Here is a 13,494-nt window from a genome sequence, read left to right as displayed (position 1 = left end):
TCGTCCAGCCTCCGCTTGAAAACGTCCAGCGAAGGAGCATCCACCACCTCCCGAGGCAGACTGTTCCTCTGCTCAACCACTGCTCAACCACGTCTAGGCACAATGGGGCCCCATCGAAGGTTGGGAACCTGATCCCCTGACCTAATCCCCCGCGACTCAGGTACAGGACCTCCGTCTTAGATGGATCTAACTTCAGTCGGCTCTGTCGCAACCATCCAGCCACAGCCTGTCACCCCTTGTCAAGATGTCCTTGGGCCATGTCTGTGTGGCCGTCCATCAGTAGATAGAGCTGGGTGTCATCCGCATCCTGGTGACAACCCGACCCATATCTCTGGATAATCTGGGCAAGAGGGCGCATATAGATACTGAACAGCATGGGGGAGAGAATTGCTCCCTGCAGAAGACCACATTCTAGTGGGTGCCGCTGGGATAACTCCCCCACAAGTGCCACCCTCTGTCCCCGACCCTGAAGGAAGGAGGCTAGCAACTGCAAGGTAAGCCCCCGTATCCCATTGTCGGTGAGGTGGTGGGTTAGCACCTCATGGTGTTAACTCCACCAGGGCGACCTGTTGGAGTCTGAAGGCCGGAAGGGGGAAGCATGCTCTCTGCATCTCTGGTGGGTGGCCATGTTAATCTGTAGAAGCAGAGCAGAATTCAAGACTGGTAGCTCCTTCAAGGGGGGGTTGCCAAAAAGGGCCATGTGGAGTCAGGATGCAGAGGAGCCATAAGGTCTGATGGATCTTTGTCTAATTTCTGCCTGACCGAGTGAGCTTTGACACATGAAAGCTTCTACTCTGGGAAATTTCCTTGGTCATTCAGATGCTACCTCTCCACCTTCCTATTTCCTTCCGGAGGTCCTTTTGCCTACTTAGGGTGGGAAGAATGGAGCTGGATCAGCTTGGATGCAAATAGAGACCCGTGGCCTTCTTTCACCCTGCTGGGGCCCGGCTCTGAGCATTTAAAAGGTTTTCCCCCTCTGTGGATTCTTTGGTGCAATTGAAGAGTGCCATTTTGACTGAATCTCTTTCCACACCTGGGGCATTCAAAAGGTTTCTCCCCTGTGGGGGTTCTTTGATGCTGATGAAGATTGCCACTCTGACTGAATCTCTTTCCACACTCTGAGCATTCAAAAGCTTTCTCCCCTCTGTGAATTCTTAGATGCTTTTGGAGATTGCCACTTGTATTGAATCTCTTTCCACACTCTGGGCATTCAAAAGGTCTCTCCCCTGTGTGGATTCTTTGGTGCAGTTGAAGAGTGCCATTCTGACTGAATCTCTTTCCGCACTCTTGGCATTCAAAAGGCTTCTCCCCTGTGTGGGTTCTTTGATGCTTTTGAAGATTGCCACTTGTATTGAATCTCTTTCCACACTCTGAGCATTCAAAAGGTTTCTCCCCTGTGTGGGTTCTTTGATGCTTTTGAAGATTGCCACTCTGACTGAATCTCTTTCCACACTCTGAGCATTCAAAAGGTTTCTCCCCTCTGTGCATTCTTTGATGCTTTTGAAGGCTGCCACTTGTACTGAATCTCTTTCCACACTCTGAGCATTCAAAAGGTTTCTCCCCTGTGTGAGTTCTTTGATGCTTTTGAAGATTGCCCCTATGACTAAATCTCCTTCCGCACTCCGGGCATTCAAAAGGTTTCTCCCCTGTGTGAGTTCTTTGATGCTTTTGAAGATTGCCACTCTGACTGAATCTCTTTCCACACTCTGAACACTCAAAAGGTTTCTCCCCTCTGTGCATTCTTTGATGCTGATGAAGAACACCACTCCTACTGAATTTCTTTCCACATTCTGAGCATTCAAAAGGTTTCTCCCCTGTGTGTGTTCTTTGATGCTTTTGAAGATTGCTACTCTGACTGAATCTCTTTCCACACTCTGAGCATTCAAAGGGTTTCTCCCCTGTGTGGGTTCTTTGATGCCCTTGAAGACTGCCACACTGAATGAATCTCTTTCCACATTCTGAGCATTTAAAAGGTTTCTCCCCTGTGTGTATTCTTTGATGCTTTTGAAGAATGCCACTCTGACTGAATCTCTTTCCACACTCGGAGCATTCAAAAGCTTTCTCCCCTGTGTGGGTTCTTTGGTGCTTTTGAAGATTTCCACTCTGACCGAATCTTTTCCCACACTCTGAGCATTCAAAAGGTTTCTCTCCTGTGTGGGTGCTGTGATGCTTTTGAAGACTGTCACTCTGACTGAATCTCTTTCCACACTCGGAGCATTCAAAAGGTTTCTCCCCTGAGTGGGTTCTTTGGTGCTTTTGAAGATTGACATTCTGACTGAATCTCTTTCCACACACTGAGCATTCAAAAGGTTTCTCTCCTGTGTGGGTGCCATGATGCTTTTGAAGACTGTCACTCTGACTGAATCTCTTTCCACACTCTGAGCATTCAAAAGGTTTCTCCCCTGTGTGGGTTCTTTGATGCTTTTGAAGATTGCTACTCTGACTGAATCTTTTTCCACACTTTAAGCATTCAAAAGGTTTCTCCCCTGTGTGGGTTCTTTGATGCTTTTGAAGACTGGAATTCATACTGAATTTCTTTCCACACTCTAAGCATTCAAAAGGTTTCTCCCCTGTATGAGTTCTTCGGTGCACTTGAAGATTGCCACTCCTACTGAATCTCTTTCCACACTCTGAGCATTCAAAAGGCTTCTCCCCGGTGTGGGTTCTTTGGTGCTTTTGTAGACTGGAATTCATACTGAATTTCTTTCCGCACCCTGAACATTCAAAAAGCTTCTGTACTGCATGTATTTTTTTGTGTACAAGAAGCTGTGGTCTGTATCTGAAGTCCTTTCCACAGTAACAGCATTTACATGGCTTCATTATAATGTGGCTTGGAAAACATACATTACCCTTTCTTCCACTGAAGAACGTCATTCTGCTCTTGGAACAGATAAATGGCTTCACTCCTGAATGAGTCCATTGGAGACGGTTGCGGACTTGGATTTCGTGGAAGCCCCCTTCTTGGCGAGGAATGGACTTTACCCACCTCTTCACCGTACAGCTTCCTTCCTGCTCCTGTGGTCCATCTTTATTCCCAAAGTTTCCTTCAGCCTGGTCATTCTTGGCTTTTTCCAATGAGAACCGCTGGAATTCCGCAACTGATTCCTCGACATCTCCTGCTGGAATAAAGAGGGAGATCCAATCACCACTCACAGAAGGAGCCTAGCCACCAATCAGGAACTCCTGATTAATGAGTGTGCATTTTACCTCCTGAGCAGTTGGTCAAAACGTTTCACTGGCCAGCCTTTCCAGTAGAGCTTTTTCTATATTGTGACTGTTCCTCCCCTCCACAAAACTCCCGAAATGTACTTTAATGGAAAAGCTGGCAAACATCTGTTTCTCTGCCTTTCCCATTTGCCTTGTCATGGAGATCTTTTTTTTTTTTAATTTTATTTTTCCAATTTTCCACACACAAAACATTTCAATTTCTCAGATTACATAAATTTTTAGAGTTCTTAACACAGTTTGCAAGTCTTATACGTCTTATTACATAATTGTTTATTCGACCATTTCATCTTTTATCCATTTATATACCCTTATCCATCTGTTATTCAGTATATTTTGATCTTTACCTTGAAGAATTAAACTCAGACCGTCCATTTGTGCCAATTCTAAGATTTTTGATATTAGGTCCTCTTTAGAGGGTATTTTATCTTTCTTCCAGTTTTTGACCACAAGAATTCGTGCCGCCGTTATAATATATACTATTAGATATATGCCTTGTTTTCCATAGCCTTTTGGGACCATATTCAATAAATAAATTTCTGGAATTAACTCAACTTCTACATTCAATATTTCTACAATAATTTTATATACCATTTTACAGTATTTTTGAATTTCACTACATTTCCACCACATGTGGTAGAAGGTCCCCACATTTGCTTTACATTTCCAACATGTGTTGGATGTTTGTGGATAGCATTTTGCAATTTTATCTGGGGACCAATACCACCTATGGAACATTTTGTAAATATTTTCTTTGTAGGAAATGGCCCTCATAAATTTAACAGATTTCCATATTGTGTCCCATTGTTCAAATTCCATCTCTTTTCCCATGTCCTGCATCCACAAGATCATGACAGCTTTAACATTTTCATCTAACTCGTAGTTGTCTAGTAAAAACCTATACAACTTCTGAATTAGCTTGTCACTGGATGATAGCCAAATATTGTCCAGTTGGTTATTTTTATCCTCAAGTCCTCTTATTTTATCTTTACCGTATCTATCTTGTAGGAGGTTTCGTTCCCACCATGATAAACTAATTTGATGTTCACGATTCAGTTTCTCTTCTGTTTTTATATTATCGTTTCTTTCTAATAGTATGTTGTAGTTAACTATCTTATTTGATGACAAAAGTGAAGGTTTCATGAAAGCTTCCAGTGGTGACACCCATCTTGGTACTTTTCTATAAAATCTCCCTTTTATATCACTCCAAACCTTATTTAATGCTCCTCTTAGTACATGACGATTAAAGATTTTATGATTTTTTTTCCTTTTCGAACCATACGTACGCGTGCCAGCCCATGGAAAGATCATGACCTTCTGAGGCCAATGTTCTGGTATCTTCCAGTATTTCATCATCAAAAGATCTCCATGACTACTGGATATTACTGGATAGTCATGGAGATCTTTTGATGATGAAATACAAAAAGTGATCGTAATTTCTAGTCCTGGGATTGTACGGAGTTTCCATCCAGGTGTGATGAGAGAGAAGAGGAGCTGGTCTTCAGACTCCAATAACACGTGTCTCCTGGGGTAGGGGAGAAGTCAGGAACTCAGCACGCGAGCCCCACAGGTCTAAGGGAACTCCCATAGGAATTCCAGTTGTTGTAGGAGGGAGGGGAGGCCTGGAGGCATTCAACTGACCACGGTAGGAAAAGGTTGATGGCATCTGACTTATACAGCAAAGCTGTTCTTAAGTAAATACCTCATCTTTCCCTGGGATATCTGGTATTTAAGGACAGTGCAGCCCTAAAGAGACCAGTTTGGTGTAGTGGTTAGGAGCACAGACTCTAATCTGGGAGACCCAGGTTTGATTCCCCACTCCTCCACATGCCACTGTTCGTATGACCTTGGGTCAGTCACAAGTTCTTTCAGAGCTGTTCTCTCAAAGACAATTCTCAAGAGAGCTCTCTCAGCCCCACCCACCTCACAGGGTGTCTGTTGTTGGGAGGGGAAGGGAAAGGAGTTTGTAAGCTGCTCTGAGACTCCTTTGGGACTGGGTAGTGAAGTGCAGGGTATATTTCCAATCTCTTCTTCTTCTTCTAAAAGAGCCACAGCTGAGCTCAGCCCCAGGAAGAATTCCCAAGATCTCGGGCCCCAAAAGGCTTCCCTCCTTACCCAAAGGGCTTTATCATTCTACCCAACTAAGAGTTTGTAAGAAGTGAAGCAGAAATCCACCATGGCTATTCATTGCCCATTCCGTTGACATAAAGATGAAGCAGACTCACTCACAACCAGTTCACGCGGGAAGGAAACATTCTGTTGAGATCCTCTTGAGGAACTCTCCAGCTTTTCATCTGTCTCCACTGAAGTCTCTTGCACACCCACACCTTCTTTGGGGGAGAGAGAGAGAAAAGAGGAGGACGAGTGACCCAAGGCCTTTGCCTGTCTCCACCTCAGGCCGTGACACCCACATGCTGGCCACATACTAACAATAATTTAAGGAAATAGATGAATAAATATAAATTGTATATGTAAGATAAAAGGTAAAGGTTCCCTTGCTCGAAAGCCAGTCAAATCCGACTCTAGGGTTGCGGTGCTCATCTCCATTTCCAAGACGTAGAGCCAGCGCTGTCCTAAGATGTTTCCGTGGTCATGTGGCTGGCAAGACTAAACACCAAGGCGCACAGAACGCTGTTACCTTCCCACCGAAGTGGTTCCTATTTATCTACTTGCAATTTCTTACTTTCGAACTGCTAGACTGGCAGGAGCTGGAACTAGAGACGGGAGCTCACGCTGTCATGCGGCACCCGGGTCTCGAACTGCTGAACTACCGACCTTCCACAGCCTGCAGTTCAGCGTCTTAACCACTTGAGCCACCGCAGCTCCTAAATCGTATATGACTTAACATCAAATAAGGCTCCAAATATTTCTCAAATATACAATAGTATTCAATACATGAAATACAAGAAATACAAAAAAAATGCAATAGGCTAGGGATTGAAAGCAATATCTAACATTTACTATTTAACACTCCCAAAAGAAAGACCTCACAAATTCCAATTTCACTGGACTGAACAACGTAATCTTCAAATGTCCATAAAGCAAATAAATCCACTTCTTAAGACTTAAGATACACCATGTAAAGTACGCTGCAATCAGCGAGCAGATCCAGTCCTTAGGACTCGAGACAAATAATAAGAAATAAGCTGCAGTCAACTCATCCTCCAGATTAATCAACGAGTTTTCGATCCCTTCACCAGGACTGTTGATGTTGCTTTACAAAGTTTATCTTAAGTCTTAAGAAGTGGATTCACTTACTTTATGGACATCTGGAGATTACGTTTTTCAGTCCAGTGAAACTGGAATTTGTGAAGTCTCTCTTTTGGGAGTGTTAAATAATACATGTTAGATATTGCTTTCAATCCCCAGCCTATCTATTGTATTGTTTTGGATTTCCTGTATTTCATGTATTGAATACTACTGTATATTTGAGAAATATTTGGAGACTTATTTGATGTTATCTCATGCTGGCCACAGCATTAGCCACAGTTGCCTCGGACCAGCCAGGTGTGTTGGCTGCTTTCACTGCCACCTCAGCTCCTGGAGTCATCCAGAGGGTGTTAAGTACAGGGCCAGGCCCCAAAACGACATACTACTCTTTGATATTTTGATTCACACAACATCACAATGGCAGCAATTCACACCTTTGGCACCTAAGACAGATCCTTACCCAGAGAGGCCACGCTCCTATAGTTCTCCAGCATTACTTCCCGGTAGAGCACTCTTTGGTCCGGATCCAGCAGGGCCCACTCAGCCTCGGTGAAATACACGGCCACCTCCTCAAAGGAAAACGGAAACTAAAAAAGAAAAAGCAGATTTCTTTGTCAGAGATTGAGCCACACAAGACTGGACTCAAGAAACGGGCATCCTGGGAGAGTGGAGGATGGAGAGCAGGGGTCATTTCCTGCAGGAGCGCACAGGAGCGGAGCTCCGGCAGTAAACAGCCCAGGGGGCGGGCACATGCAACAAGCCCCGCCCCCTGCTCCCAGCAGCCCTCAGTCAGAGCAAGAAGCAGCCAGGTAAGTTGCAGAGCCCCCCCTCCCCAGCCCGCCTTAGGTACAAGCTCTTTCTCCTCTGTGAGGGCAGATCTGTGCATTCCCCCCCCCAGAAATACCAGTGCCATCAGGAGGTCCAGCAGTGGGGCCAGGACATTAGAAGCCCTCCCACTGTTGACCCCCCCCCCAAGCACCAAGAAGACAGAGCATCACTTGCCCCAGAGCCCCTAGCTATACCTTGTGGCTAATAGCCACTGATGGACCTCTGCTCCATATGCTTATCTAATTCCCTTTTGAAGCCGTCCATGCTTGTAGCACCCACCACTTCCTGTGGCAGTGAATTCCATGTGTTAATCACTCTTTGGGTGAAGAAGTACTTCCTTTTATCCGTTCTAACCCGACCGCTCTGCAGTTTCATGGAGTGCCCACGAGTTCTTGTATTGTGAGAAAGGGAGAAAAGTACCTCTTTCTTTACCTGCTCTTTCCCATGCATAATCTTATAAACCTCGATCATGTCACCCCTCAGTCGTCTTTTCTCCAAGCTAAAGAGCCCTAAGCGCTTTAACCTTTCCTCATAGGGAAAGTGTTCCAACCCTTTTATCATTCGAGTTGCCCTTTTCTGCACTTTTTCCAAAGCTATAATATCCTTTTTAAGGTGTGGTGCCCAGAACTGCACACAGTATTCCAAATGAGGTCTCACCATTGATTTATATAGGGGCATTATTATATTGGCTGATCTGTTTTCAATACCCTTCCTAATAATCCCCAGCATAGCATTGGCCTTCTTTATTGCAGTCACACACTGTCTCGACATTTTCAGTGAGTTATCCACTACAACTCCAAGATCTCTCTCTTGCTCAGTCTCTGCCAGTTCAGACCCCATCAATGTGTATTTATATTTAGGATTTTTGGCTCCAATGTGCATCACCTTGCACTTGGCCACATTGAACCCCATTTGCCATGTTGACGCCCACTCGCCCATCCTTGACAGATCCCCTTGGAGTGCCTCACAATCCTCACTGGTTTTCACCACCCTGAACAACTTTGTATCATCCGCAAATTTAGCCACTTCACTGCTTACTCCCATCTCCAAATCATTAATGAACAAGTTAAAAAGCAGTGGACCAAGTACTGATCCCTGCGGTACCCCACTGCTTACCACCCTCCACTGAGAAAATTGCCCACCTACACTCACTCTCTGTTTTCTATGAACTAGCCAGTTTTTGATCCATAAAAGGACTTGTCCTTCTATCCCATGATTTTTGAGCTTACTTAGGAGCCTTTGATGAGGAACTTTATCAAAAGCTTTCTGGAAGTCAAGGTAAATAATATCTATTGGATCCCCCTTGTCCACATGTTTGTTCACCCCCTCAAAGAACACTAACAGGTTAGTGAGACAAGATCTTCCCTTACAGAAACCGTGCTGAGTCTGCCTCAATAGGTTTTGTTCATCTATGTGCCTACTAATTCTTTCCTTAATAATGGTTTCCACCAATTTACCCGGTATCGACGTCAGACTGACTGGCCTGTAATTTCCCGGATCTCCTCTGGAACCCTTTTTAAAGATGGGAGTGACATTAGCTACCTTCCAATCCTCAGGAATGGAGGCAGATTTTAAGGAAAGATTACATATCTTTGTCAGGAGATCTACAAGTTCACATTTGAGTTCTTTCAGAACTCTCGGATGTATGCCATCTGGGCCTGGTGATTTTTCAGTTTTTAAGTTGTCTATCAGTTTTAGGACCTCCTCTCTCGTCACCTCAATCTGACTCAGGTCTTTCAACACCCCTCCTGAAATCAGTGGTTCTGGAGTGGGCAAGCACTTCTCATCTTCCACAGTGAAGACGGAGGCAAAAAATGCATTTAGCTTCTCAGCCATTTCCCTATCATCCTTCAATACTCCTTTTACCCCTTGGTCGTCCAAGGGCCCCACTGCCTCCCTGGCTGGTTTCCTGTTTCTAATGTATTTGAAGAAAGTTTTATTGTTGGTTTTTACGTTTTTTGCTATATGCTCCTCATATTCCCTTTTTGCCTGCCTGACCTCAGACTTGCATTTTATTTGCCATAGCCTGTGTTCCTGCACCTCTTTTTCTACGAAATGACCCCTGATGGAGAGTTTGGTGGGGGAAGAGGGCGTGGCGTTTACAGCATCTCTTGCTCGGACACCTCAGAAACCACTGCAGGAGCAAAAGCCCCCCTGGGAAAGGAGGGGGAACTCAGGTGGTCCCCTGCACATCTCCCCTACCTGGACTGCAGGGGCAGCAGCTGTTTTTACTCCTCCAGAAAGATGACGACTCAACACTGTCTCTTCACTGCCTGGGAGGGAGAGAACGTTGGAAGAAAGGGTCTGAGCCTAGACTTCGCATTTTCTTTGCTTGTGCATATCCTGCTTCATGCACCCCTCTTCCCAGGGCTGTGAAACCTTGCCCTGTCTACACTCAACAAAATGTGTAACAATTTCTGAGTAAAGTTTAAGGAGAGATGAAAGAGAAGCTCCAGGTTCCTATGAGCCACAAGGGGAGGGGGGGGGTACAAACCCTGCCACCACATTTCAGACTTCTATGACACTTGAAATTCATCCCGTGAACTGCAAAGCTCAAAACGGTGGCAGCATCCCTGCTCAGTCAGGCCAAAGGCCCAGGAGCGCCAATCTCCCACTGGCTGGGCCCTCCCATGTGCCTTTGAGTTCAGGCTTCCGGGAGAAGGGGGGGGGTGGCCAAAGAAATGAGGTCAAACGATACATCACAATCACCCCTGTCCAAAAACCCAGAGGTGACATTAGCACAGCTGAGAACTCGAGGGTAATATCAAGCGGTTTCCAGAGTGTCTGCTGAGGCTCTGACGTCACGTCAAGATTTTCAGCAGGTTGAGACCTCACTGTGACATCACATCCACACCGGGCCCCACCTCCAAAGATCCCAGGGGTGCCAGGTCAACTTTTGGTTTTTTTGAGCCACCTCTAACAGAAGTTAGGTGACCGCTGGTGACTGACCCTATGGGAGGCCTGGAGAACATTCAGAGAGGTGGCTGAATAACGCCTGCCCCCACCTCCTGCCTCCGGTATTGCAAGGAGGTCTCCCATCCAAGTACTTGCCAGAGTTGACCCTGCTTAGCTTCCGAGGTCTGACTTGCCTGGGCTATCCAGGTCAGGGCGTGAGATAGTAATATCTTCGTTAACACATGGAATTCACTTCTGCAAGAAGTAGCGGCGCCTACAAGCCTAGATAGTTTCAAGAGGACTGAATAAACATCTGGAGCAGAGGTCCACGAGTGGCTCTTAGCCACAAGATAAAGATGGAACTCTATGTGAAGGGCAGTGATTCCCTGTATTCTTGGTACTTGTGGGGCAACAGCAGGAGGACTTTAGGAGCTCTGGCCCTGCTGCTGGACCTCTTGATGGCACCTGGGTTTTAGCGTGTCACAGAGTCTTGGATCGGATGGGCCATTGGCCTGATCCAACATGGCTTCTCTTATATTCTCCTGTGCTCCTATGAGAAAGGAATTGCCCTCCATGAATCTGTAGAATTCCCCCTTCAAGGGAGTGGCCACCATTACACACTGGCCTGATCCAACATGGCTTCTCTGATATTCTCCTGTGTTCCTATGAGACTGAAATTGCCCTCCATGAATCTGTATAATTCCCCCTTCAAGGGAGTGGCCACCGTTACATCCTGTGGCACTGAGTCTCAGCAGTCCACTCTGTGTGGTGTGCAGAAATATCTCTTTTTTCTCCTGTCCTGAACCTTCTGTCCAACAACTTCAGTGTGCCCAAATCTGGGCACGAGGCACCCTTACCATGTGAGAGGGCATCTTGGGAACACTCCTGGGCCTTCTGCTCTTCCTCCCAAGGAGATCCTTCCTCCTCAGAGAACTTCAATCCCATCTTCACAGACGGTCCCCACATCTGAAACTGCAGGAAGGGATACAGGTTAGAGGAGGAATACGAAACACCAAGGAGACGGATCTTGTCCCCGCGTCCATCATCAGCGTGGTGTGACCTTGGGCCAGTCAAAAGTTCTCCCAGAGCTGTTATCTCAAAGGCAGCTATTGAGAGAGGAAGGGAAAGGTATTGTAAGCCGCTCTGAGACTCCTTTGAGTAGTGAAAGGCAGGGTAGAAATCCAATCTCTCCTTCTTCTTCTTCTAAAGACGAATGAGACGGATCTTGCCCCTGCCCATCCTCACCCCTGCATTGATCAATACAGCTGCTTAAACCACAGCAGTAAGAATCAAGGTTGCGGGTTTCTATCAACCCCGGTGAAGTGTCTGGAGGGACACATATCGGACAGGGGGCCTTAGGCTGTCAAAGGTCACAGCTAGAACGGACGGCATGAAGCTCCCTCACCTGCCCTGCCTGCCGCATGTCCTCTGCCCAACTCAGGAGGAAGCCCTCGGCCAGGGACACCGCCTGGGAACTGGTCTCCGGCCCACATCCTCTGACCCAGCGCTGCATTTCCTCGGGCAGGACGGCCAGGAACTGCTCCAGGATCACCAGGTCCAGGATCTGCTTCTTGGAGCGCCTCTCCGGCTCCAGCCAGCGCTTGCAGAGTCCGTGGAGCTGGCTGCAAACCTCTCGGGGCCCAGCCGCCTCCTGGTAGCAGAACTGCCGGAAACGCTGGCGATGCTCCTCTGGGATCCCCGTCTCCTGAGGCAGGACCTCTGGCACCGCTCTCTCCCGGAGCTCAGCACCACTCCCCGCCTGGATCTCTTTCCTTGCTGTCTTGTCGATTCCTGGTCCTTCTGGGTCCTGCTCCTCCATCTCCTTCCCCATCTATTGGGCTGCCTCTGATTGCAAAAAGATGCCTCTACTTACTTGGTATGAAGAGGGAGAGGGGAATACATCAAAAAGGCAGAAAGGAACCTAAAGAAGATGGAGCAACATCATCGACCCTGGTCAGGAAGACACCGCCAGGATTGCCCTGCAGAATTGGAGGGAGGGGCCTTGTTATGGTTTGCGGATCAGGGTTCATGTCCTTGTGCTACATTAACTATTGTAGGCGGGTATGAACTATTCTAGAAATCTGCCAAGGAGGCTCACCGTAGTCTCCAGGTCCTGATGGCACACACCCGAGGGTTATTAAGGATGTGAGATACTTGATCCACTGATGCGTAGATGTAACCTATCACGAAATTTGGCTGCTGTACCACAAGACTGGAGAGTAGCAAATGTTACACCAATTTTTAAATATGGATCCAGAGGGGAACCAGGAAATTACAGGCCAGTCAGCCTCACATCTGTCCCAGGCGTATTAGTGGAATCTGTAATCAAAAACAGAATCAATTGTTAGGCACATCGAAGGACAAAGCCTGCTGAGGGAAAATCAGCACGGCTTCTGCACAGGGGTGTCCTGCCGCAACAGAGGGTGGGCAGAGAGATTTTTTTCTCCCTCTCCCAAAAAACTAGAACTGGAGGTCATCCAATGAAGCTGATGGGCAGTACGTTCAAGATAAGACGAAATGAAATAGTTTTGTACACAGAGGGTGCGTTCAGACGGGGCATTTCAGACGGTGCATTTCAGACGGTATAGGAGCCGGTTGGAATCGGTGTACTTACCGGCATTCACACAGCGAACATCTGCCTTCCGTCCCTAACCGTTGCAAAGAGCTTTAAACCGTTGTATTCTGCCACTAGGTCCCCAAGTGGTGGTATCCTTTTTTTAAAAAAATTAAACTTTTTATTAAAAGGATATAACAACTTTATCAAAATTTTGATCCACAACATTTCAAATATATCCATTTTCTAATTTTCCTCCTTCCCTCCCCCCTTGCTTGGCTTCCCACAGTGCGATTTCCCCTTATTTCCCTTTCTTTCCCTCAGTGTAAATTCCCTCTTTCAATTCATCTCATTAGGTAACATTACTTCATAAACATTTCAAATATTCTATTTTCTGAATTCCACTCTAATAACTCTCAAAACCTATTAAGGTATTTTTTTACATCCCATCTTTGTTCAATATAATCTTTAAAGTCTTTCCAATCTTCATAAAATTCTTCATCTTCTTTATTGTTCAATTTTCTTGTCAATTTATCCATTTCTGCCATGAATAGTACCTTTTTTAACCAATCCCAAATCTCTGGCACTCTGTCCTGTTTCCAAAATTGAGCATAAGTCATCCTTGCAGTTGTAATTAAATACCATAGCAATGTCTTTTTTGTCACATTAACTTCTTCCATTTTCAGACCCAGAAGCAAAATTTCTGGTTCTTTCTTAAATGTTGATTTCAGGATTTTCTGTATCTCAGCGTGGACCTCTGTCCAATATATCGCTGCTTTTTT

At 46.0% G+C, this 13,494-nt stretch overlaps 1 protein-coding gene across 1 annotated transcript in view; it reads right to left on the bottom strand.

Moving 5' to 3' along the window:
- Window positions 1–11,989, bottom strand: part of LOC107115680 (zinc finger protein 850-like) — an 84,526-nt gene extending 72,537 nt beyond the window's left edge. The window contains exons 1-4 of the mRNA XM_015417436.1: window positions 11,789–11,989; window positions 11,564–11,695; window positions 11,016–11,130; window positions 869–3,119 (exon numbers count right to left, since the gene is read on the bottom strand). Coding sequence (XP_015272922.1) covers window positions 869–3,119; window positions 11,016–11,130; window positions 11,564–11,695; window positions 11,789–11,989 — 2,699 coding nt within the window. The remainder of the gene's footprint in view (window positions 1–868; window positions 3,120–11,015; window positions 11,131–11,563; window positions 11,696–11,788) is intronic.
- Window positions 11,990–13,494: the final 1,505 nt, after the last annotated feature.

This window comes from Gekko japonicus, unplaced genomic scaffold (assembly GCF_001447785.1).
Source record: "Gekko japonicus isolate JY-2015 unplaced genomic scaffold, Gekko_japonicus_V1.1 scaffold2712, whole genome shotgun sequence".
Classification (NCBI taxonomy): Eukaryota; Metazoa; Chordata; class Lepidosauria; order Squamata; family Gekkonidae; genus Gekko; species Gekko japonicus.
This window is presented reverse-complemented; position numbering and strand designations above follow the sequence as displayed.